Source organism: Lonchura striata, chromosome 4, assembly GCF_046129695.1.
Source record: "Lonchura striata isolate bLonStr1 chromosome 4, bLonStr1.mat, whole genome shotgun sequence".
Lineage (NCBI taxonomy): Eukaryota > Metazoa > Chordata > Aves > Passeriformes > Estrildidae > Lonchura > Lonchura striata.
Window position 1 is genome coordinate 10491053 of NC_134606.1, and position 27500 is coordinate 10518552.

At 39.9% G+C, this 27500-nt stretch overlaps 1 protein-coding gene across 1 annotated transcript in view; it reads right to left on the bottom strand.

Annotated features, from left to right (window-relative positions):
• Nucleotides 1-5318: 5318 nt before the first annotated feature.
• CPZ (carboxypeptidase Z) overlaps nt 5319-27500 on the bottom strand; it is a 33962-nt gene continuing 11780 nt past the window's right edge. The window contains exons 2-11 of the mRNA XM_021550700.3: nt 27014-27037; nt 25744-26118; nt 24670-24882; nt 22424-22620; nt 21325-21486; nt 15460-15618; nt 11369-11504; nt 10146-10285; nt 7450-7549; nt 5319-5780 (exon numbers count right to left, since the gene is read on the bottom strand). Of these exons, the coding sequence (XP_021406375.2) occupies nt 5425-5780; nt 7450-7549; nt 10146-10285; nt 11369-11504; nt 15460-15618; nt 21325-21486; nt 22424-22620; nt 24670-24882; nt 25744-26118; nt 27014-27037 (1862 nt within the window). The 3' untranslated portion in view covers nt 5319-5424. The remainder of the gene's footprint in view (nt 5781-7449; nt 7550-10145; nt 10286-11368; nt 11505-15459; nt 15619-21324; nt 21487-22423; nt 22621-24669; nt 24883-25743; nt 26119-27013; nt 27038-27500) is intronic.

Here is a 27500-nt window from a genome sequence, read left to right on the forward strand (position 1 = left end):
CTTTATTCTACTTCCCAAAAAGAGCTTGTGATGTACCAGCACTACATGGAGGTGGCCACTGGTCGGATTCAGACCAGAATTTTCTGCATTCTTCTCTGCTGCTCTGTCTCAGCCCAAGGAGCAATTTGCAGTTAGTCCAGCAAGAATTTACCTGTGTTCACAGTCATGTCATCTCAGAAGTGCATTTTTTTCTTCTTTCCCCAGGGAAATAGTGATGTTAGTACTTGGGCTAGTTTTTTCTCTTCACTTGGGTGGCAGCTGTGCCAGTAAAAGAACTCAGCACCTTCCTGCCCTCAAAAGACCCCCATGTCCCTGATCTCCTGATGACCTGCCCAGATTCCCTATGGTCAGCATGAGCTGGCCTGGGTAACAAGTCTGTACCAACTTAGTTCTTGTAAGAAAGGCTGATAAGAAGGGATAATAAAACCATAATACAACTATTCATGTCTGATAATCCTCATTAGATGGATTTACTTCATAAAGTTATATCATCATCTCCCTGCAAAATAATCTCTTAGCTTTTTCAGCCGCTTTTGCTGATAGGACTGCCCGCAGATCCTTAGGAGATATCTCACAACTGCTTATGAAATAGGTAAAATTCTTTTGTCCTCATAATTACAATATCTCCCTAAGCCTGGGTGCTTAGGGAAATTTAAACCCCACTTATTGTTGTAGGCAAAGCAGACTTGACTTGGTGAAGTTTTTATTATTTATCAAAAACAGAGTAACATAGTGAGAAAGAAAACCAAACTAAGAAAACCATCCCCACCCCACCCCTTTTTCCAGGCTCTCACACTGATGTAAGCAGACCTGGACCCAGGATGAAAAAGGTCACTAAAGAGCCACCACAGAGAAGTCCTTCTGGTGTCACCTAAGCATGAGGGATGGCTGGAGACAGAACAGCTCCTCACAGAGGTCTGGCTGCCTCACCAAGGAGGTCAGTGAGAAGCCCTTTGCCTACATAACTTGAGAGTGCATGATGTCAGAAAAGGCAAATGTCAAAGGGGATCTCTCCTCCAAATGCTGTGAAGACAAAGACAGCAGGGGATGTATAGTGTAACCTCCCCATCCACTCATTTTACTCTGTGGAAGCTTCAAAAGGCACGTCTTACAGTGAAGGAAAACAGCATGAGAGTACCTCTGACAGGAGTTTTATAAAGAGGTGTATCAGCTTCAGCTCACATTGCCATCCAAGACAGCTCCAATCCCTGTTGTTCCTCCTCTCCTAAAGGCTGAATCTCCAGTGCTCCACTGCTGTGGTGTGAATGTCTGTTGCCCTGATTTTTAAGATTTTCTAAAGCCTTCTGAGTTTACATTCTTGTAGAAAACTTTCTCACACAACTTCCTGTAAATAACCTATTGTTTTACATTCCTTCATAGAGGCGGAGAAATTTGGTGTACTGGTAGTTTGTCCAGTGTTGTTGATGTGTTATGTTCACCCTCCAATCCATTGTCACCTTTGGAAAAGTTTAAATGTTGGAGTCAGAAATAAAAATCTCTCTTTTTACCTTTGCAATAGCAGCGGCTAGCATTGTGCTTTCACGTGTCCTACAGTGACAAATGGCCACCCATGACAGAGATCTCCCAGCCTGTCTGCAAGCATCACCTCAGAGACACACAGACCTGTCTCATTTTGATGGATGCTTTTGTAACCACTAAAGACATCTCTGGCTTGTTTTTGAATTGCAGTGCAATACCAGAGTGATGGACACAAAGAAATGGCACTGGCTTGGCAAACTCTGATTGACAGCTGGTTCACAGTACTTCAGAACAGACTGCAATATTGTTTTGGAGTGCTTCCCTTTAGCTGCTGAACCGAGGCATGAAAGGGAGAAAAACTGCATAAACACTGTGAAAAATGATAGCAGGAAGCGCTTCTATTACTCAGTGGTTTTGACACCTAAAGTTCAGTTTTCAGCAGTTTGGTTAGGACACCTATCTCTTCTTTCCTGTCTTTGGAAAGCAAAGGTGCTCCTTCCTATATGTGGGAAGCCTAAGACTGGAAGACAATTTTCTTACAGGAGACAAAGAAGTAAGCAGCTGCAAATTTTATGTCTTTGTTTATTATTGCTATTTTTGATCTCAAAAGTTTTTATGAATGGGACTAACAGACCCAAATCTTCTTTTGTCTAATTCAGAAACACATCTTGTGACTTAACTGCTGATATTTTTTTAATGTGTCCTTGGATTTTTTCTGGCATGTGAGTGAAAGAGAAACTGCACATATGACATACACAGAGCTTTTTCTTTGCTCTTTATGCTTGTAATGCTGTTGGCTTTGCATGCTTTGACTTGGGAAGATTCATTGCTGGCAGAGCAATGAGGTCTGGACAGTCAGCAGGTCAAAACATTTATTAGTGTGATTGTGCAGAAAAGTTTGGCTCCATGGTAGAGAAGATTCCTCTTAAATAAATATGGAGACTGGGGAATTAATTATTAAGGAGGATGTTGCAAAAACATACATCAATACTGTTCAATATGTGGTTGGAAGGTAATTGAAAAAATTATGTAGACTCTGACTTAAAAGGAGAGGGAGTCTGATGAACACACACTATAATTTCTGACAGCACCGTCTGGCTGCTGAACCTGTCACGATCCAAAGTAGCACTGGAAAATGGCCAAGCCCAGTCTCCAAGGCAGGGTTCAAGCATGACAGAGGCTGCCAGACTTTGGTGATTTCTCACTTCTTTTCTATGTTACTTTCACTTCACTTGTAGGAGAGCATGTTTCATTGAAGCATATTAATCCCTCTTTCTATTTAAAAAGTATTTAATATTCTCCTAAATTTATGTTCCATTAAACTCTGTATATGAGCCTCTTACAGAGGTGCATGAGGGAGCTGATCATTGTGTTCATTTCCACATATTAGTTACAGAGCTGCCTACAGCTGCTTAAATTTCACCACAACTTAAAAATCCTTTGAAGCATATTATAGTCATGAAGTGGGTTATTTTGGGCTATGTCTTTTTTTTCTTTTTTTTTAACAAGACTGTCTGACATTAAACACACATTGCTTGATTTAAATAAACATTGGAGAAGATTTATGTAATCAAGTTCAGCATACACATCCAAGCCAATATTTTCTCTCACACATATATGTAAGCGTATATTAATCTTAAATAAAAATAGAATGGTGATACTAATTTTGATTACATTGTTACTTGGCTGGCTTTGACCAATTCTTTCTTTCCTTTTCTTTCTTTCCCTTCTTTGCTTTCTTCTTTCTTTCTTTACTTCCTTCTTTTTCTTCCTCTTTCTTTCCTTTGCTTCTTTTCCTTTCTTTCTGAAAGCACCAATAAATAAGTCCTAAATCACATCTAAAGTAAAATGGATTTTTTGGAGCTACTTAGTCAGGGTAACTGAAAACTGAATAATTCCTTTTATGTAAAAGATTAAATAGCTCCAGAAAACTGAAGCACACCTTTTCCCAAGAGCCTCATAGTTACTTCAATGCAGTTTAATACATCCCTTCTATATGGTCTGTTAAGTGTGAACCTGCAGAAGGTTCTGATCTTGACTTTTTCTCTGCTGGACACCTCTTTTTATGACTGAGGTGGGGAGAGAGGCTCTTCTTGCTCTCTCATACCATTTTCACTACGATACCATAAGTGGTATAGTAGTACAGCAAACTATTTTTTCAAACTGTCTCTAACATAAAATGTCTTTACAATCTACTCAGAAATCATATTTCCCAAGTCTTGACTCTTGTCTACTTTTTCAACTCAGGACTGCAGAAAAGAAGTGTATTTTCTGCACAGTCATTCTGTTTTGCATTTTGGCAGGCTTGGGTTTAGTGTGATCACTTGAAAAAAATTTTAAATAGGTCTGTGAGAATCTAGGAAGTACTTAGAGAAAACATCTTGCTAAGCATGCAACACATTATGTGCTTAGTAAGTGCAGCTAATACTTAGCAATTTACCATATTGTTCTGATTTTGTTAGCTTTATCACTGTTTTCTCAGGAAGCTGGCTTTGATAAAAATGACCAAAGAAAACAGTAACAATACCTATTACTGGAAATAAAGTCTGGAGGTGTATCTCTTGCTCAATTTTCTTTGGCATATTTGGGGTTCAGAGTTCCTTTAACTTGGCAAGCCTGGGCAAGGAACACTTATCCATGTACATGCAGAACATCCACTCCCATATAATTACTTTTTGTTAATGCTCTGAAATAATTTTCTTTCATTTTAACATAGTCTCCAGGCCTGCAGACATCCAAGCACATGAATAACAGACTCCTAACTTCAATCAGATTACAACTGGGAATAAAGTACTTAGCCATGTGCAGCATCTGGTTGCAGAATTAAGATCATTCATCTCTTGGGTCTTCCTAGGAAGCTACAGTATGAGATATATGCATGTGGACTGTGGGGTTCATGCAATGGGGCTGCTTTACCTAAGACGAGCAAAAAGGTTTTTGGAATTCATAGGGCAATCTACACAGCTAATCCAGCAGCTCCTGTAGGAAGTATATCAGCCCCAACAATCACACTGTTCATGTATTGTGGCATTTAGAGGGGGAAATACAGTCTGTATAGGGACTTCATTAACAGTTCAGGCTAAAAGAAGGTGAGGGTCTATGTGTTTCATCAAAATCAAGGACTTTTTTAAAATATATATCACCTTAAAAATACATTGAACCTGATATTTAAACGGTGTCTTGCAAGACCACTATTCACTGAGTTTTACTCAAGTATCTTGAAAAGAAATTTGATTTCTTTGATGTCTACAAGTTTCATTAATGTGTACACATGCTCAGAACAGTGCATGATGTTAAAACCTCAGTGTAATATGTCACACTTTAACCTAAATTCCTCATGAATTATCTCATGTATTTTTCTATGTCTACACACATTTATAGGTGTGTATTTCCAGCAGTAAAGGCATTTTCCAGTATTTTGCTAAGTACGTTAAAAGCTTATTTTAAAATTTATAAAAACATTTTAAATTAAAAAAGACCCTACATTTTGAGCTGTTATTAGAAGAGGGAATGAACTTAATATGCTAATTTAAAAAGGGAAAATAAAAGAGTTTTCTGAGCGTTTCTGAATGCTGTTTTTAGCATGTTATCATTAATGTATTAAAACATGTACAAAAATGCATTAAAGGATCAGGAATATTTTCCTGCAGGTACTTAGAACCTAATAAATAATAAATGTGATGATTAACTACATAGCCAGAAGTACAGAGCATTACCAAGAAAAAAAACTGCATAAAATCTGGCCTTTGAATGGATGCGCACCGTTGTTTTTAATACTTAAGAGCCCACTTGAATATACTCAGTTGTGTGTGAAGAGAAAACAAAAGAAGCAAGCGTGCTTGAATTAATATTATATTTTCAAATGAAACATTTAAATATTGCCAAGAGCAATGAGGATGTCTGGAAGGGCACCGGAGCGAGCCGAGCAGAGCGCGGCCATGTCCCTCAGCGCTGCTTGAGCAGCCACAGAGGTTTGTGCAGGTCTAGAGAGCTGAAGTACGACCACCACCACGGCTTCTCCCTGCCTGCTGCCGACCCTCCTCGAGCCTCGGGCTGCCCGTGCTGGGCGTGAGGATCAAACAGTTCCAGCGGGTCGCTGGGGTCGTACGCGTCTTCCATGGAGCGCCGCAGGAGCTTGCTGGGCCAGGCCTCCGCGGGCCGCAGCACGAAATCCACTCGGCCAGCCTGCTTCATCCTGGTGGGGATGGTGACCCTCTTCATCACGCGGCTGTAGCCCGGCGCCTGGGCGCTGATGATGAACGTCCCTGGAGGCAGGAGCCGCCAGTAGTCGCCATCGGCAGCTTGGGAAAGGGACAGGCACAACAAAACCCAGCTCAGCTCTTCGCCTCGCGGCCCCTGTAGCTGCGCACGCACCCGTGGGCACACGGGTGGCACAGGCAGCTAAGGGGTGAGCCATGGAAGCAGCTCAGATTTTGGAAAATGTTTGAAGGCAAAGTTTAGATGGCAAAAAGAGACTTTGCCTGTGAAAACCTGGCCTTGGGAACTAATGGGGTAAAATTCACATACAAAGTGCCAGTACCTGCTGTTCCTGTATCACAGGGAAGAGATGCTTTCCTTCATGCTGCTTTTCCCAAGGGTGAAATTTGGGAATACCTTTCCCAAGGTTTTCTTTGGGAATAACTCCCAAAGAAATGAATTTAAAACTATGCGAAACTTAAGAAAATGAAATCAGAATCCAGGCTGCAATATATATATATATATATGTATATATATATATTTAGAATGTCTGAGGAGCTAAGAAATCCCTCTTTTTTTATTAAATTACATTCAATTCCTTTGCAGACATTCTTGCATGTATGACTATGGAGTTGAAGCTGCAGCTGGTATAAATTGCCATTAGTGTAAAATGGGTGTAAATTTCCTCCAGCTGAAGGTTAGACCCTGCAGGCAAAAGCAGGGAGATTTAAAACTGAAAAATTTATTCTTCATTTTATATTTCCTTTATTTTGAATGGCAAGTCTCTTAGCTCAGTTAGTGTTGTATTAATACTATTTTCTCATGGAATTTCTTAGTTCTTTTAACACTAAAATAAAAAATCTTTTTAACGCCACCTAACTCAGAGCAAATATTCTCTTTCCTGCAGTGTAAACATATTTTTATTTAATTCTTAATCCTATAAAGGTCCACTGCCAATGGGAGGCCATTGTCTGGGAAGAAGTTTGAAAAAGACCCTAATTCATGCCAGTCTCCCACCAGCCTCAATAATCTGCATCATCTCCACTATTGTATCCCCTCTAGTGCTAGTATTTTTGAAAGCTGGAAAACATCCACTACATTATAAGCCATTTTGGCTTTCCAAATTGATTCAACAACGATCATTAGACCAAAATGTAACCATTCATATCTTCTATTTTGCACTTCTATGGCCTACCCTGTTCTCACTGAAATCAATAATAAAAAGAAAGCATTGATTTCAGTGACAGCCTAAGAGCTCAGAACTTTATGACTGTGAAAAGTAACAGTTGTATATGCCCCAATATGTGTTTATCAGTTGGTGACAGGTATAAAGTGGACATAATTCAATGTTCAAATAATAATTGTCCAAAAATTGCACATATTTATGTGTTTCCACATGAACAGGAAAGGTTGTGGACCCTTCAATTTCTGCAATTATTCTAGTTGTGAAAATCAGAAGGGATCCTACTGTACTACCTACAACATGTTTACATTAGCTCAACTAATTTATTCCATCAAGGCTCCACATGCTGAGTTACAGCCTCTGAGCAGACCTGTTGCCACATTCCTCCAAACTCTGGCTTTGGTGAACAGCAGAGCTCCAGGTGAAATTTTTCACATCAACTCCATCATCCCAGAGACAGGATAGACTTAGCAGTTAGCTTAACATGTCCATTAAGGTGTCATTTCTACCAAACATGACAATACTTTTGCAGGTTAAGCTCTCAATACTTTCACTCTGCCCCAGAAAAAATCCCAAACTAAAAATATTACCTGTGGTGACATCATGCTGAATGCCTCTGACTGAAATACGAGCATTTTTTATTGGGTTGCCAAACTTATCAGACACAATTCCTTTTACTCCCCGATGAACCTGGCAAAGCAAAGCAGAGTTAGATGGGAGTCACTACAATACCACTTCCTCATCACAAGGAAACCTTTGTAGAGAGGAAACAATTGTCAAAAAGTTCAACCTATTTAGAGGCTCTCAGGAGATAATGCCCCTTCAGATCACATTGCCTAATTAGGGATGTCCAAGGGGACTGAGGGAAAAGGAAAATGGAACTAGAGCTTTTTTGGGATAGGTATGTAGCTCTGCAGTGAGAGACCTTTCTCTGCACTTATCACTGGCACCTCATGCACTGACTACAGCATTGAAGGACTGCTTCTGAATGTCTGCCCTAGACACAGAAGCACAAAGAAATGAAAAGTTAAGGCTTTCAAAACCAATCTGATGCTCTGAACACGATGAGAAGGCATCACTTCACGTACCTGTGACTCATCATCACTCTGCTGTCTACACTTCACTGCCTGTCAGAATGTCATGACAGACATTTCCCCTTCTCTACAAGCACAGAACTCAAGTGCTTGAGCTGTTGAGAAATGTGCTTGGTGACAAACTAAAGAGTAATGTGAATTTTTTCGTACAAGGAGGTGCACAAACAGCTATATTAGAAATTCAATAAAATAAAACGAAACAGAAAAATAGTTCCAAGTATTTAAACATTAAGCCTCTTATGGTTCTCTTTTTACAGTGTTACAAATTGAAAATATTTTATATAGGGAAATGTATATGACCTTTTTAAGTGAAAAATAATTCTATTTTGATTTTTTCTCTGAACAGCTATGACCAACTGGAATTGTTCTTTACTTCGCCACCTCCTCTTTTCTCTTCCACTCACTTTCCTTTTCCCAGTACCATTGCCACAAGAGAATAATAGAAAAAAAAACACAAAGCATCAAAACAATGGGAAAAACACATTTGCTTTTCTGTTGGATTATAAAGATGTTTAAAAATAACCATTAGAGTATCCAACTTTACAGTACTTGATAATACAAAAAAAGTCTAGTCTAGTGAGAGTAGTTTTTAATTTAAGGTGAGACTGTGTTGTCACTGCTCTTGTTAAGCAGCTGTTCCATACTGAGTTAAGCTATTCACTGGAAAGTTTAGGAGCAACTCAATATAAGGATTTGAAAACTATCCCCTATAGTGAAGCACTGCAATTTGCTTTGCAGCATGAACCTGGGGATTTATCATATGGTCAGAAGAGTCATCTCAGACTCAAATTCAATTTACATTGTAGACATACTCAAAGTAGTATGACCTCATCCAGCTTCAATACTAATTTTGCAATTATAACATGACAGGATAAAAATTACAAAACTGAAATTTCTTTAACAATCTTGCTTTGGTTTGCTTTACTAAATGTACTGTTTTTCATTTTTTCTCAAATAGGGGTCACATGACTTTGGCAGGGTGTTTTGATATTGCTTCTGATGGGGAAAAGAGATCAGCATTTAGGAAAATGAATTCTACTTCTGTGTGTTGAGCCAAGTATATTTGTACACACACCAAACAGCCTGGTATATATCAGAATAAGAAAAGTTTGAATTGGTTATGGCAGACTTAATCCTTATCGTGGGTAATTCAGTCATCCTTATCTGCAAAGTTGTTTTGCTTACTGTCCTGCATTTACTCAAAAAGCTTTTCCAGCACAGACTTCTACAATATCTCACACTATAAAATCTGTACATCTTGAAGACTTCAATTGTAATATATATGGATTTAACCCAGCTCCATTTGGATTCACTAAAACTCATTTTCATCAGACAGCTGTAAAACGAAATGAGTTTGGTGGTCTGTACTGTAGACTTTATTGAATGATCATACTTACCACAAGTAGCAAGAGGTTGCTTAGAAAGACCATAAAAACACTCCTAACAATTTTAAATTACTGCATGCTCTATCAAAATAAGGCATGACAGAAAGCTAATCTACTAATGGCTGAGAGAAAGATGAGCAACTTCTGTTTCTGTGCTCACTTACTTATTGTCAGTGAGGTATTTGGTTTTGCTGAACTTCAACTTATTATTAAAAATGACATTTAAGTGGCATGTTTTAATGCTCAGAGACACAGTTCTTCCTTTACAAGATTTGGCTTCAGGTATTTAATAACTACTTTCATAAAGAAATCAAGATGGAAAGTGTGTAAATGGCATTTCTAGCAAGACTTTATCTGAATCTAAATTTCCTGCTGTTGGACAGTAGGGGTTGGGACACAAACATGGAGTACAGAAAGGAAAATTTCAGGAAGCTCCCTGGAGAGCAGATCTTGTTGCTTTAGTCTTCAAGAGGAAGGTTGATTCATACTTTTCTGAATATTAAGGTTTTCTCTAGTGTTAAATTTTGGACAGTTGATGAATAATGCTGCCCAAAGTATTCCCAGATAATCCTTCTCACTATTTTCAAGGCCTTTGCAGTCCTCAATCTCAATCCCTTCTGCAGAATAGACAAAATACCACCTGTATGTCCTGCTAGATAAACTGAGGCACTGGGGCCCCTGGAGGAGTGTGGTATTTGATTCAGCATCATCTCAAGAGCTAACCAGGAAAACAGCAAAAAATTAATTTTGACAACGAATGAAAAAGAAAAACAGAAAGCAAAAAGGTTTGTAAAAGCAGAGCGGTACCATTTCCATGTAATTCAGAAGAGCACCTTTGTTTTCATGCCAGATTGTAAACAGTTCTTCCTCCAAAGGAAACTTTTCACATCCTACCTCCACAGTAACTTCAAAGCAATTTGTGTGAAGGTAGTTAAAATCTGCCATACCTACAGGTTTAAAAAGAAAGAGGAGAGCTTATGAACAGCCATGTAGCTTTTAACTGGAGCTTTGCTGCTGCAGTCAGCTGAATGCCATCTCCATGGATGTGCACTGTAAAAAGTGCTTGCTAATATATAAAAAGTGTTCAACAAATTCAGAATTCTACAACTTTTTTCAACTATAAATTAACTAATGACAATGACATTTTTTTTCAGGCAATAAAAAAAGCATAATTTTACATTATTATTCACCTGGCCAAGAAGTGGCAATAGAGCAATAAAGATTGGTTAATCACAGTAATTGTATAATGGGTTGTATCAGAGGTGATTGCCAAGGGTCATCAGAAGAAAAATGACCTTTTGCCATTATTATGTTCAAAACTGTTTCTGTACAAACGACATTGGATATAATTTTAGAAAGAATGTAAGCCAAAGAGATCTAAACCTAATTCTCACGCATGCCCTAAAGCATTCCAAATGTGTAGTTTCAACATAATTATTTGGGGATCCAGCTGAGTCCTATTGGAAAACACAACTGAAGCACTGCTGAAAATTTATGAACACTGATATTTTATCCATGCCAGTATTGAAGGAATTCTAAAGAAAACAAAATACTATTATTGGGGAAATCAAATTAACAATGGAAGCACAAATGAATTGGATGTTTGTCTCTGTTGTAGTTCTCCCTGAAAAAAGAATTTATTTAAACAGATGAGAAAGCAGCACATGCATTGTCTACAAGATGGATTCAGATTCATGAGGTTAAGAAATGAGATCATGGAATTAAGCATTTATTTCTACATGTCAGATTTGAAAATAAAAATATTAGATTACATGATATAACAAATTTGACCCTTGCATAACTTGCTTGTTCTCCTCAAGTCCCATTGGGGTTGAATGCATCCCATGTTATCTTTATAAAAACATTACCAACATAGATTTTACTACTGAAATCCCCTACAAATTATGTTTTGGATGGGTAGGCCCTTAGCCAAACTGAAACAAATAAAATAATTTTATTCAAACCCTGGTGTCTTATAAAGGTCACATAGAGGTTTTACCTCACTTGATATGATGGTAAAGTGGTTTTACCTCCAGTGAAGCTGTACCACTCAGCACCATTAATAATACCTCCACGTTTCACAAAATTCCCTCCACAGCGAAGTTCAGACCGGTCCGAGATGACGGGGTGTGCATCTGCATAGGCTTTAGCCAGCATTTTGAACACCTGTAACAGACATGATTGCAATATGTTTGCTTTTACAAACTGAAAACTTTTCCATTGTTGTTATTAACTATTGCTGTTCTGAGCCCAGACAACAAGCCACCCTGTGTTGTCAAGACTGAAGGAGGTGATGAACTGCTCTAAAAGGAAGTTTCTTTTGTCACTAAGAAATTTTGGTTTGCCCTCTTCTCTAGGGTTATTCTCTGCAATCCAATATATTTATCCAGGGAAAACATATTAAATACCAGTAGATTTTCTGATACTTGGCTTCAGTCTACCACCTGGGGCAGGAGTACAGGACATTTTTGGTTGTACTTCAAGTCTCAGGTTTTAAAATTGAAATTTAGGCCTCCTTTAGGTTTTGTTTTAGCTTTTGATATTTTTTACTCTTCAGCCCAATGTAAACTTCACACTGAATGCTGTTTAAAATAGTCAGTGTCAATTTGCTTTGCACTTATCACTCACAGGAAAATCTGCCAGTTTGATCTCAGAGAGAGCTCTTTCTGTGTGGGGCAGAAGCCATTCCAAAAAGTGAAGGATAGGACATGATGATGTAGGATGTCACCACTGATTTCCAAAGAGTGTTGACACTGAGGAAGAGCAGAGCAGTCATCATGCAGAAAAGAACACTGATAGAACATGTAGTGAAGACAGAAGAAAGAGCAGTTATCTGAAGAAACCATTTATGTGAATCATGTTCCTGCCCTCTTCTCCAATGGTTATTCCAAGCTTGTAGAAAAATCCTCCCTCTCCTTTATATCTATTTGGAGCTCAAATGCTAAGGCAAGATTCTCAGATTTCAACATTGAAATTACAGCAGTTATCAGATGCTACTTTATGCTACTATTCATTATCATAAATTTCATTCCATATTGCTTAAGACAATGTGTGAAAGAAGTTTGGCAGCTAAAATCCTAGTTTTAGAAGTGATCCTAAAGCTTTTTCCTAGCATTGTCATTAAGGATAAAGACCCAAATGACCAAGCACACAACGTTGATTGATATTTGTGATTGTTTCTAATAATGACAGGGCTGAGACAATTATGGGGTCAGATAGGTGGGTGAGGAAAAGGGGAAAGAGAGTTTAATGTAAGTGTAAAGATACTTTACTAAAATACTTCTGATGACCAGAAACTAAAAATTCAGACTTAATATAAAATGCTTTTGCAACTCCCTCAAGTTTCTATGTGTCTAAATATTGCTTAGACCAGAAAATTGTGTCCTTTAAAGTTTTGCTGAAAAGAAATAGACCTTAATTAAATATGTTAAGAAGTTTTACTGCCAATAGTTCAGTGCCAGACTCAATAGCTTTAATTTCTACAGTAATTTGGGTCCCAGTTCTGAAAGTTCCATGGAAGGTATTTGATAAAAAGTTTAGAAGGTGCCTATGTGAGTCAGGAGTATGATCCTCACCTTTTACAAAGACATCTGCAGATATCATATTTACAGTGACCAAGTCTCCTATTGTTTCACACCAAGAGGCATAAGGATTTTGCCTGGCCAATAGTTCAAGTGAAAGGACAGTGGTAGTGAGAAGAGGAAAAAAAAGGTACCTGGATAACAATACATTTGTTATCACTTAGAAGATAATGTATGACCAGTTATGGACTTTAAGGAAACTTAGATTTTTAGGTATAATATAGACGAACAAAAAGGGGAAAATCAGAGGAATCCTTGTGATTTTGGTAGTGTGAGGTTTCACCCAGTAAAGTGAGGTCAGCCAGCGCTGTTACCCCTCTGACCACCACAGGTTGGGTTTTTCAGGGAGAGGGAAGGGAATGTTTCAATTCACCAAATGGAGTGAACTTGACTGGATATGGACCTTTCTGCTCCAGTGAGCAGAGTCATCAATTCAGTTTCTTGTAAAAAAACAAATTAAAACATCCATCTCCACAAACTCCAAAATATGGGAAAGTTTTTAGGTGGGCTGAACCAGATGCAATAATGTGAGTGTAAGGACATAATCCAGCTTTGAGACTCCTTGCCTCAGCCAGTACTACCCAGGTTGTAGTGCAGGCCAAAAAGAGACTTGAAATCTGCAGAGTCTTGGAGCAGAGGAGAGGATCCTTGAGCTTCCATGCATGCACCATGACGGACATGGGGAGATGGAAGCACAGATGTATTATCAAATGGGGAAACATTTATCAAAATTTGACTTTTTAATATCTACTATCTGGCTATCATCTACTCTGCAGCATTTCACCCTGGTCTGCAAGTTTCCCCTTGCAGAGCAAATGTAGCAGGTCAGCATTCAGAACAATGGTTATAGCCAGTGTATGGCTGATAACAAAACTGCTGTATTTTGGGATGCAGCTTTCCTGACAGCAGCAGCTGTAGATCACATTACTTAAATGCAGGTCACTTCACTGGTACAGGTTTTATATATTTCTGTGAAAATTTTCAAGTGATACTAACAGGGCTGTTCAGGTTCCTGTGCTGAGTAATTTGAAAAATCAGTTTTCCATTGAAAACATCCCCCACCCTCCCCTGAATATTCTAAATTCCAGATTTGTACCCAAATTACCAGACTTTTCAATCACTGACTATGGAGCAGTCACCTGTATAGGGTTCTCTGTCTTACTGTGTTGCAAGCCAGGAGTGCCATTAGGGTTTGTCCAGCTGTGCTCTGGGAAAGAGCCCTTTGTCTGTGTGGCTGCATCCTTTCACTCAAAATACACATCTTGTCCCTGAGTGGAAATGATGGAACTACTGCTATACTTCCATTCCAGGGGTGAACTGCTTGATAAAGCACACATGGCAATATTCCTTCACCATTTGTGCATAAGATAGCCTTAGACCAGGCAGTGGGATGTAAAAGCACAATTTTCTGATTTTCCCCAGCCCTCAGCAAGAAGTTCTGCAGCTTGCATTAGCACCCACCAGATATTTCTTCACAGCCTTGTTGCTGTGCAGTGCCTGGTTAATTTTACTGCTAAATAATTTTCATATACACATAGGCATTGTACAGCTCAGAAGAAATGGATTGATACAGAAAATGTTTAACAGTCATATATCTTTAAATATTTAATATGTGTTAGTGAGAACTGTTATTTCAGAAGAAGCCAGCCTAGAGATATGCTCAAAGATAAAGGATGCTTCAAGTCAAAGATCAACTTCTGACTGTTTTCAACTGTTCTTTGTTTATATAAAGAACCACTTTTCTTAAGAGGCCACAGACATTTTTAGCACATGCTAGAAGGCTGAAAAGCTAGATGTTCTCCTGGTGGGCATGTCGGCAATGAATACTAGATTGAGGAAACCAAAGGGAAATAGGAAAGATGGCAAAAAATTTCACAGAAGATTTACAGCGAGTCCCAAATGAGGAACTTTCCAGGGACAAGAGGGTCAAACCAATCCCATTCATCTGACTTGGAATAAGTGTTACAAGGCTGCCACCATATGGCAACAAATCATTTTTTCCCCTCACTCCTTATGAATTCTATGGGAAAATAATGCTGCTGGTCAGGCATATTCCTTTTCTTCTAAAAAACCACTGGTAAAAGTATCACAGCCTACTCCCTTAAAAAATTAAAATATAGATTTTCTTTGCTCTATGAAACTTTATTTGACCTCACAAAAGATAAGTAAATCTTCCCAGACCAAGCTGATATAGTGTAAACTTTTCAAGTATATTAAGTCAGTGAATAAATCAGTCACATATTCTGAGTTGGAAGGAATCCACAAGGATCATCAAGTCCAAGTCTTAAGTGAAAGGCCTCTGTGGGGATTGAGCACTTGACCTAGGAATGATTAGCATCAGCTCTACTCAAATGAGCAGATATAATGTTATATATATGTACATAGACTTGCATTATGTAAATAAATATGCCATTTAATACATACATGCATAATATACACACATGTACATTATCTAAATTAATCACAGTTTGTTATTTATTAAATGTTTCCATAGTTCTACAAACAGAACCAACATCCTCACCCTGCAAAAGCAATATTACCTTCTCATCAGGTGTAGGGGAGAACATTTTTTCTTCCATAGGATGCCTTGAATAGTCATAAGGATAGGTCACAACCAGCTCTCCCCCATGGAGGCTGGCAGACAGCACAAATGGGATAGACCTCAACCACTTCATGACTGCTTTTGTCTCAGGGGCCACCTGAAATCCAGGAGAAAAAGAAATAGCTGTGACTAGCCAAGCAACTGCAAAGGGATTTGATCCTGTGCAGGATGAAGCCCAATGGAGAAGAGACTGTCAAAAAGAGAATGTTGAAGCTCTTTGGCTCTTCAAGCCCAAAAGCTACTGGGGAAGAAAATCTGTTTTCTCCAGGGAATGGATGATACACATTGTTCATTATGGAAAAACTGGAACAAAAAAAGGAAAGACAACATTTGACAGAAGAAGAAACTTTTCATTACAGTGACATTTTCAGATGATGATGGCAATACTTTAGGCTGGATAACTTGTGGTATTTCATCACTTCTTACCTAACTGCCTATCTAAATTCATTTCTGAGTCAGCAGGATTGATTTTGAATGGATAAAGTGAAACAGGGGGATAAATTTTCAATTCTCATCCCTTGCTGAAAACGCATTTGCTATCCTTAGGTGCAGGTTAATCTGTAAATAAATGAAAACTAATGTGTATAAAGCACAGCAATGCCTGTAGTTTGCCTGCTGTGAACCATGGCAGGTAAGTCACCAAATCGAGGGGTTTTTGACAGTCCCTCCTCAGTAACAGCAGCCAAGGGAGAGGGCAGCAGACTCCAAGAGATGTTCAGGCACCCGGCATGCAGGAGGCTCCTTCACCCCGCTTCTGAGGAGTAATTTCTGGGACCTGCTCCGGTGTTAGCTCATTCTTAGGGATAACAGTGGCATCTGCTGGCCGATCCCTGCAAGCCAGACTCACGCCAGTGCCCCCGGAGAGTTGAGGTTCCTATCCTTGCAGCTGGGGGATGGAAAACCTGAGGAGGGCAGAGGCTGCTCATCTGGACCCTGCACCACTGCAGATCTGCAGCTTTTATAAAAATGAGAAATACCTGTTATGATGAACTTAGTACAGCTAAGTTTAGGGCTGCTTTAGGATTGCTTATCACCCTTTGCTTTGACTCAGCTGTCAGAAAACCAGGCAGCCAGGGCTCCAGAGCACTAGTGACTAACAGTGTGCAGAAACAACCAGAACAAACAAGAAAAAAACTACTAAATCAACCAAATAAAGCCCCTAAAGACCTATATATTTGTGTTTCAACAATAGTAATTCCTGTTTTATTTGGATCAGTCTCTAATCTGCTATTGTTAAACTCTTTGGGGATCTACAAACCCAGGAGTGGAGCAGAGAAAATCACTGTGAAGGTGTACCATGCATGTATTATAGCTCCATCAATGGGTCAGAAAGCTTCATTGGAAAAAGCCATGTCTAAATACAGTTTTACCTGGAATGATTTAAGAAGATATTGCTCTGTCTGCTCCTGACCTAAGAAGGAGACTGACTCCCTAGAGATGTCATAGTTTTAAATTAGTCCTAGTGTTTGGGTTTTCTTAAAATGCTCCTCTGTAACTATTGAGATAAGTGCTACTCTTTAGCTTTCAACTTTGGCATTTTAAAGAGGCAACTTAAAAAATAGGATGTAACAGATGATCAACTAAGGAACACAGAATGAATGCACTTTGCACACCAGAAGTCTAATCAAAGTTTTTTTTTTTACATAATAGTGAAGATTAAACAATGAGTTTCCAGGAAGGGCATGACATGAAAAAAAAAACTTTAAAAGGCAGATAAAGAGCATTCCAAAAGGAAAGGATTTCTTGCAGTCTCACAGACCTACTCCACACACTGCAGAAGTGGGAGAAGAAAGCAGCCCCTAGGCTTCCTGACAAGAAACATGGCACTGTCCAAAGAATGCTATCTGCACCAAAGTATTTTTTTTTTCTGGACTTTGTACAGTGCCCTGGGATGAACAGATCATGATCTTTATCCCATGGCTTTGGACTGAACCAGCCACCTCTACCTGAACCCTGGAAGCTGATCCTTTGAGCCCATTTTTTCTGAGTAGAAGTCATCAGAGGGCTTGTAAGGGGCTGTCAGAGTCACTGCCTGCCCCATGCATTGGGCAGTTTGGGAGTTTCTGCCAAAACTGGGGTGGGTGAGCCCCTGGAACAAGCTCACACCTGCCAAGTCCATAGCACCAGCTCTTCTGAGGAGGTTGCTGACCCAAAATCCCATCAGCTCCCTGCCTGCTGCAGCTGCCCCAGCTCCTGCTGCCCAGCCAGAGAGGCCATGCCTGACGCAGCATCAGCTCTGCTTTCAAACAGCAACCTTGGGCCTTGATAAGATTTTTAAGTTGCTTCTGCAATTCAGTGGACAGTTTTATTTGAGAGCTCCTGATCAGCCAAGCAGATACCTGCATAAGCCCCAAGACAGTGCTGTCTCACAGAGCCAGTGTCTTACTGAAGTGAATGATGGGAACAAACAGGAGTTTCACTGTTGCTATTTTTATCCTAATAACATTTTAGTGACATGAAGTGAGCATATTCTGATTCAGCTCTACCAGATGATAGCAGATGTTATCTATGCCACTCTGGCCTTTGACTTTTCCTTCAATGTGAGTTTTGTAGAGTTTAATTTTTTTTATTCACCAGGGATTTTGCTTTTAAGCTAGATGAGATCAATTTTAAAGTATCTATCTCACAAGAACAATTCAGAGCACAACTAGAAAACAGGGAAATTATTTCTGCTTGAATATGAAGAATGGCCACTACCCTTTTTAAACTTGAATCTCATTTCTTCAATTATACTGCAATAAGTCACTGTCTCCATGGCTTTCAAAGATTTTTTTTCTCCCTTTAAAAGCAGCCAGACTAATTTTCTTAAAGAGTATGCCAGCCTCCATTGGCATAGATTTCCAAATTCTGTTTGAACCAAGACAATTGAACTATATTTCAGATGTAGCCTGAGGTCTATCTGTCTGAGCCCTCAGACCATTTAATACAATAATTCATAAAAGTGGGGAGCAAAACACTCTGAATGAAGCCAGGCTTTTGGGGACCAGGAGCTCTGGCTGAGAGCTTTCAGGAAGCTTTCTGCTTCCTGATCTTTATACATTGCCCTGCAGCACTCAGGTAATTACTTTAATAAGGCAGGTAACAAACACTGCTAAGTAAATGAAAGGGGAGAAGCTGATGTTGAAACATTCAACCTAATGCTCCTGCATGCATAAAGTACCACTCACTGTAAGAGCCATGGGCTCATGTGCCTGACAAAACTGAAGATCATTAAGGGACAGCTGATTTGGCAGTCCCATGGTAGTACTATCAGCAGAGGAGACACAAGGCTGTGAGGCCACTTACTGCCAGGTTTGTGAACCATAGGAAACTACAGTCAGCAAGGGGATTTTGTGGTGCCACTAAGGCTACAGGCCTGGTTCCCTCACATGCTCTATAAAGCACATGGATTTGGAGATGTCTTGAGTGTTGTTTATGTGAGGGACCAGCTTTGGGGCCAGGAGAGCACCTAAAAGTTCCCTAAGCTTTGGTGCTCTGAGGAGTACCTTGGATGGCCATCTTATTTCTTCTTTAAAAACAAGAAAAGTTTTGCAGGAGAAGTGATGTATTCGTAACCCCAGGTCCACACCCACTGAGGCAGAGCTCAGGTGGGGCAGTGGTAGTGTGCCAGGGTTCTCTGGTCCTTTGTCTGTGACAGATCACCCAGGGTGATGCTGCAGCTGGGGCACAGCTGTGGTGGTAGCTGTGAGAGCAATGTGGGGCTGTCTCCACCCATCCCTCCCTGAGCTGCCAGGATGTTGCAATGTTTAAGAAAGCTAAAGACATGGTTGTAAAGATGGCTTCTGCAAGTGGCTGCCTGCCACTACCATCTCTCTCACAGGCCAGCAGAAGAGCCAGGGCAGAAGCAGGACTTGGAGAGGGAGGAGGTTAGAGCCAGGAAATCCAGAATTACAGGAAATCTGGGCTGGACAAGCTCACAGTTTGCACGAGGCACTGGCAAAAAAAATGGGGGTCAAGACATGTTTGTCCCTCCTCACTGTTGCCTGGGTCCTCAACCCTGCCCCTCTGGACATAGAGAGGGAGCACATGGCTGAAGGAAGATCTCCATCCTTTCCTTCCCATGTTGGAGCAGAGGAAGGGTCTGAGGAGCCCTTACCCTCAGGTGAAAGGAGCACCATAGATAATGTGGGATGAACTGACCACAGCCCCCATTCCCAGTCCCTCTCCACCATACTGAGGAAGCAGGTATAGAATTCAGGTGCAAAATTAAGCCTGGGAAGGCAAAGGTGGGGGGAAAGTGTTTTTATGATTTCGCATTACTCTGATTCAAGTAATAATAAATAAAATAGATATAAATAATTTTACTCAAGTCAAGTCTGCTTTGCTTCTGATGTTAATTAGTGACCAGTCTCTCCCTGTCTTTATCTCAATCCATGAGCTTTTAGTTGTATTTTCTCTCCCCTGTTCAGCTGAGGAGGGGAATGATAGAGTGGCTTTGGTAGGCACCTGGCATCCAATTCACCACAGAGGTGAATCAAAATCTCTCTGACTTTTCTCCTAAAATCCCTTTTTTTTTCCCCTCTCAGCTATTTTCATTTGGCCTTAAGGTCTGTTCCACAGCTCTCAACCCTTCTTTACCATCTGAGGCTCTGAACCCCACTTGCATTTACCATCCTGCTGTTATGTTATTATTCAGTCAAAAGTTGAAAACTTCTAAGCTTGTGACCTTATAACCATGCAGAAATTCAGTGCCATAAGCTGGGATCTGTGATTACATGCAAAAATAGAATAAGCATCTTGAGCTTAATTATGGCAGAAATTACTGGTCTAATACACTGTGCATTGCTGAACCTTTTACAACCTTGCACATTATCCTGAGGAAGTGAGGTGCTTTTATCTAGATTTTACTACTGTGAAATGGGGTACCAGAACACTGGGGCAGCATCAGGGATGCTTTTGGGATTTAGACCTGGCTTTACATAAGACTATCTGCAGCAGAGTAGTAACCTGAAGTATGATCTCTCAAATCTTCTGCTAATACCAGATGAAACAATGCTGTTCCCTACCTGTCTGAGGATTTGTGCCAGCAATAAATATTGTATCAGGATATAATTAGTTTAAAATTAGAAGAAAAGCAGAGCTTCCAATATCTGAACTACTGATTTAGCTTCCTGGGATTCTTCTTTCAAGAGCAGCTAAAGTCCACTTAGAGATGTGCTGGTGGCTGCTGGTCTGCCAACAACACACGTAGGGCTGAGCTTTGCATCCCTGACATAACATCAGAGCTTAGTGATGATGAGTGTGAGGCCCTGTAGTGCTGCCTCCATCCTGCTCCCACTCTGCAGCAGCAATTTTCCCTTCCAGCACCTCGGCAGCTCAACTGGCTGTTTCCACTGCTCTATATGGTTACAGTCATTTATAAACATCCTGTCTTAATGGAGGATGACACCACACAGCTTTACATGCAGTTTTTGTAAATTTTCCATGGCAGAAACTCTTATTGCATCAGACCTGTGCAAGGCTTGGTGCAGTGACAGCCAAATTCATAAAGGCTTTAACAGGTGACACAGTTTAAAGCACTAATGATGAATTATTACACACTTGTGACCCCCTTGTAATAGTCATTATTCTTAGTCTAAACCAGCAAAGTTCAAATTGTCCACAGATTTTCCAAATTATTTGTGACACCTGCCTCTTTGGCCAGACCTATACCATGACTTTCATGCCAATTCTGAGCTTGTCCACTTCAGTCCTACTTATAAAATTTTATTACAAGCAAACAATTTCAGAACAAGCAATCTCAGTCTCTTAACTCCTGTGCTGCTCTGTAGTATAAATGATTTATAAAATGTGTAATTCATACCTTACCCCACCAGTAGGACTGTGGAATGGGGATGTGGTCCAGACGGGCCCCACGAATCCCAGCTCTTCTGTAAGCCTCAGATGTCAAATCTGGGAAATTTCTGTTCAGGTCCAAGTTCTGAGCTGTCTGTCGTCCAATGACCCATCCATTGTAACCAGCCCCCTGTTTTGTCACACAGAAGCCAATTTCAGAATAGCTGCCTGCCTCAAAATAACACTTTCTGGAAACTGATTAATCAAAGGGAAGTTTTAAAAGAAATAAACTGAAAATGTCTGTACTGTTAAAAAACCCACGCTTATTAATTAATCACATTTTGTCCCCATGAATATTAATGCACTAACTAGCATTCAGGAAGTGTTTCACTCACCAGTGATGTGACTCATGAGAGGAACACAGGAGCCTCTTGCTCAGAGCAGCATGCAGAGTGGGTTAGAGGAGAAAAAGAAAATACAGCTGATGCCCCAAGACAGGATGAGGCAGAGTGCAATAACCCCCAGACTCATACAACAGACAGAGCTTACCACATGAGCAGAAACAGAGAAAGAAAGATCTAGAGTCACATTAGTGGTGGCAGAGAACACAGAGGGGGAAATAAGAATGTCAGGTAACAAATAATAGAGTTTTAATTTTCACAGGTCTCCATCTGACATGAGTTGATCTCTGAAAACTGCCATCCATGATGAAACTTTGACAGTACAGACAATATTCACATTGCATTATGCCTACAGTTTTAAAAGAGGGAGAACTTCAGCATGTTATTAAACTGCATTCCCTTATAAAACAATGTAAGTCATTATAGTGAGTCAGGCATTTTGTTCTAGAACTAATAGCAGAGAGTGCTAAATGTGTGAAAAAGTAACACAGTCATTCCCACACCATCACATGCAGGCAGCAAAACTGATAAATATGGCTCTGATTTCCTCTTAGTTCTGTTCACATCATCTTTGGAAAGCAATGCACTGCCACACCTACTTGGGATTCTGCAGTCAATTATTATTGTTCCCCACTTTACATGACACTTCCCTGCCAGTTTGTTCTTTTCCATGGAGACTTATAGAAACATGAAGGCTTGAACATCTCCTTATAATAAAACTTTTACCTCTTCTGCAGCCAGTTCATATCCATCAGGATTGAGTGAAGGCAGGAGATGAATTCTGGTGTTGTTGATCAAGGTCTGGATGCGAGGGTTCCCAAGGAGATATTCTGAACACAGATACTGTGCGAGGTATATCAGCAGTTCCTTCCCCACAACTTCATTTCCGTGCATGTTGCCAATGTACTTAAATTCTGGCTTGACTGTGGAATGTAAAATATTGAGATGCTTTAATTTGATTATACCTGAGTGGCTTCCAAAATCAGACTAACACAAGTTGCTTACTGATGAGTCAAAGTCTTATTTACACTAAATTCATGCACATGTTCCTGCAAATTGTGGTTCTAGGTGAACTTCTCCCCATTAAACACCAGTTCAGCAACAATTTAAATAGTGTGAAATAAAGTTAAGTCCAAAATATTAGGATTCCAAACCATAAGAAGTGGTCATTGCTCTGAGCTTTTGAGTCATCATTAATTGTGAGCAAAGGATGCTGAAAACAAAAATATCAAGCCATGGCTGAGAAGGAACACAACACAACCCTGGAACTCTGACCTACCTTGAGGGGCTTCAATGCCTTCTTTTGTCACAGATCCTAGAAATCATCGGCAGATAGATAATATATTACCCCTTTATTTGGAAAAGAAGTTGGGTTATGCATAAAAAGAGGCTTTCAGGCTAAATAACCCTGGAATAAGCCTATTAGAAACACATAACCTTGCAATTCCCTGTAGTTATTCTCTCAATTTCCATCTTTTCTTAGAGACTAATGGAAAGTAGAAAATAGGTGCACTTTGGAGACACCTTTCCTTTCTATCCCTTCATCTTTGCCTTTGATCCTGGCCAACCTGGAGCACTAGACACTGGAGGGAGCCTGACACAGAGCTATTATGCCACTTGCTCAGGCTGGCAAAATCTCCATCTCTGGAGCTATTTCTACCTCCTTTTATGGTGTCCCAAGCAACATGAAGCAATAGATTTAGAGAAAAATGCTAGGAAATTTGTTAAACTACCATCTTTTGTCATGCCATATCACAATTTTCATTTAAAAGCCTGATTCATAGGCTTTGTGTTTTCTTGGCAAATGGAGTACAAGCTTAAAAAGACACCTGCAACTTATTATCTTTGAAAAAGAGACAAAGGGTGATAGGCCAGGAAAATGTAACATAGATCTTTGCTCTGCTAATGACATCTACTGGGACCTGATTAAGTTTAAAGGCACCTCAAAATACCTCTAGACCATACAAGGCAGCACAGCTGAGGGTAAACAAAGTGACCAGTCTTTGCTGTCCTCTCTGAGTCCCCTCTGTGTGCAGCACAGCACACAGAGGACACCGCAGCCTGACCTGAGATCATAATCTCAGTAAAGTATTAGGTCAGATGTAGTTCAGTTCTGTCACACTGCTGAGACTGTGCTGATGCTGGAGCTCTTCTGATGAGAAGCAATCTGAGGTTCTCAGCAATGGCCAGAGCAATCCACCGTATCTAGACAAGTATAATTTTTGACCTGGGAGCTGGTAACTGGAAAACAACACCTAATACTGCCCTAGAAAGTTATCTGCTTTGTGAAGAATTAAAAACACTTAAAAATCTGGTCCTTGCTGTCTTAGTGATGAAACTACAAAACAGAGATTTGTAGTGTTCCCCCCTGCAGAAAATTTGTGAGAACTCATATCCTAATGTATATATTAGCATTTACATATAGTATAATAACATCTGTTCAGGGGATATGATAACATAAATTCCTGGTATCACCCACATGTTACTCTGACATTAATAGCATTGACATGAATCTGTTCAGGAGGATTGTTTTCTGTGCTGAATCATCCTTTTTTAGTCTTTCTCTATCTGAGGCCTCCTCAGAAGACTTGTGTATTTTAGGATGTGAAGGACAGTGAGGAAATGGTAGATGATAGGGAGAGCAAGTCAGTAACAGAAATGTATCCCAAATTTTTACATTGGGCACAAATAAATAACAGTGATACCACTGCAGCCAAATACATGGTGATACAAGGAACAGCATTACCAAGCACGGTCATGCACAGAGCCCATAACAGTAAGAAATTGCTACTGGGTTGTAATTGCTACAAGGAAACATCAACTATCACTGAAAATCAGGAACACAAGGAAGTAGAAATGTTTTGGAGCCATTGCTTTTTACAGTTTGAGAGATGTCCCAGTAAAAAGGCCTATTTTCACTTGGATAATCTGGTCTCCCCAAAAGCAGCCTGATCAGCACTGATAAAACTCACGCAGTTCGTGGTGTCCGGGCTTGGTTGAAAACTCAATCACAAAAAGATCCTTCCCTTCAAAGCTGCGGCCTATGCTGTAAGTTGTGGCAATGTGGGAGCACTTTGAAGCAGTCTTCTTCAGCGTGCTCACCATTTGGGAATATGAATGGTGTTTGAACTGAATAAAAGTTGCTGGCACGTCTGAAGGCAAATCTTCCTCAGCATCTACTTCACCTACAATGAAAAGTCGTAGCAGTGTTTAAAACCATAGTACTCAGAGGACTGTATAAAAACCTGCACTTTTTTCCAAATTATCTTTATAAGTAGAAGAATTATAGAAAATAAAGCTGCAGTCAAAACTGTAAATGTATGTAGTACATCCTACACTTTATTGTGACATGTTTGTTAAAAAATCCTACTAATGCATATGCACACTAGCAAATATTTGTGCAATCTCCAGTTAAATTTGACCTTTGGCATGCTAGCTCATTTCAGCAACAAATTGTACAGATTTTTTCCCTTTAAATTTATTGAATTATTTTTTTAATGCTCTGTCTTCAGCTATCTGGATCTTCATCCAAACAAAAATCTCTGACAATCATTAATGACAATATTTTAATGAGCTATTAAGATTGACAGGCAGTGAAAGATTCATAAGTGCAATAAAGTTTCAGTTTTTAAATAAAATATTTCAAATATATAGACAGCTATCACACAGGACAGGGCTTATCTAAATGCATCCAAATATCTTGCTCTGAGCTGCCTGTCTTGATGCTCTTTTTAAATGAGGGGGAGAAATAGATACTTCTTGAGTACAGTTTAATTAAGTCTTTAAAATATGTTGAACAAAATTAATGACACATTACAGGTCTCTACAAAGACAACAGGCTGAGCTGACAAGTGAAGAGGTTTTGTGCCATGGAAGTCAAGCTGAGAGAGATGAGACCTTCCCCATGCAGACAAGACAAGATGTGCCAATAGAATGACTTCCCTCCCCTCCCCTCCCCTCCCCTCCCCTCCCCTCCCCTCCCCTCCCCTCCCCTCCCCTCCCCTCCCCTCCCCTCCCCTCCCCTCCCCTCCCCTCCCCTCCCTCACCTCTCAGTTTTGCCAGGGGGTCATAGCACCCCTCTTCCTCCCCAGCGAAGAAGCGGTCGCAGTCTAAGAAGTAGGGCCAGGCCATGTCTATTGCATCAAAGGCAGGCAGGCAATTCTTTTTGAGGTTTTCACAGACGTGTCTGCAGGGCTTTATGACTTTGTCCTTTTCACACTGCGGGGCCAGCACTGAGCAGCCCAGGAGCCTCAGGTCGGGGTTGCATTCCCCCTGGAGCAAGTTGTGCAGCACGCTGATGAGCAGGTACTCAGAGCTGTACTCAATCACTTCTCGAGACTTCTGATCCAGAAAGTTAGGATACACCATTTGAGTATATGCGACATCAGTACAAGAACTCAGGGCAATGTTCACGCATTTTGCTATGAAAAGGAGATGAACATAGGAAAAATAACTTTGATCACTGATACTCTGAATAGACAAAGAGAACATAACAAATACCATGTCCAATGAACTTATTTCTTTAGTTGTCAGGTAGGCTGGGAACAGTTTGCAAACTGAATTGCATGTTTAAAACCACTTATAGAAAGATGATGAGAAGAATGCTTGGTTCTGGAGATATAATTTGAGTTTAGGAATTTGACCAGACAATTACTAAGAGAAACGTGGGAATTAGGCAATGATAAAAACTCAGATTCCTGAATAAAAGTGTATTTGTGATATCACTCTCTCCCCTGTCCTTGAATTGTCATATGGATTCCCTGAGGTTTTCTTCTTTAGTGGGGAACATACCACTAAATTACATGTTTTCTCTGCTTGGCCCCAAAAATTTGTAGAGATTAATGTCTTTGAAACTACAGGCCCTCCATGAAGTTTGATTGAAATTGCCCAAAGAGATGAAAAGTCATTCTGGTGATTAACCCACAGGCAAGCAGACCAATAATATAATTACTTGTATATTCTCATAAACCCAATATATTTTAAGAAATCAGGTTACGAGGTCTTAGGAAAGATAAGTGTTGGTAACACCTTCAACCCACTTAAAAGTGAAAAAGAGTAATAGAAATACATATCTTCATAAAATTACTGGCTGTTATAGTAATAGATCTATATTTGAGTGTCCTTCTCTTGGTAATAATTCTGGCTGTTAAAAACACTGTTGTCACAGCAGCAAAATACTGCACCATGTGAAAAAGCACATTTCTTTTGTAAGAAAACCCACTGTAGCACCAACATGAGTATACTTGTCTGGAAATAATGAAGGAATACTTATGGTTTTGAGGTTCTCCAAGAACAGCAAGGAAAGACACTTCATACCTTTCTGTACAGTTTGGCATTGACCTGTAAATAAAGGAGAAAAATCATTACAGGGTGGGTATCCATGGCTCCTCCTTTTTGTTAGGAATTGTCTGATCTGGTATCTGCTGCAGCTCAGACTGAGCCATACCAGCAACAAGCACATATTCCCAGCAGGCACATATTACAGAATCACAGAATAGGCAGAGTTGATAAACCCCATTCCCTTTCATCCATACACAGTTAGGTGCCTAGGAAATTTCACTAATCAAAACCTAGATATTATTTAATCTGGTTACTCTAAAAGTCCATATGAGTCTCTCTGTACATATCAAAGTGTTTTATCAATCTCCTCTAAAAGATCTTTTTGTCCTATATAATGCAGGTTTTACCTTTCATGTAAAACAATTTGGTAGATATGAGGGGACTTTACTCCTTCCTAATCCTACTTCATTGTATCTCCAGCAGTTGTGTTTTATTACACTATTAATAATACCTTAAAGCCAAT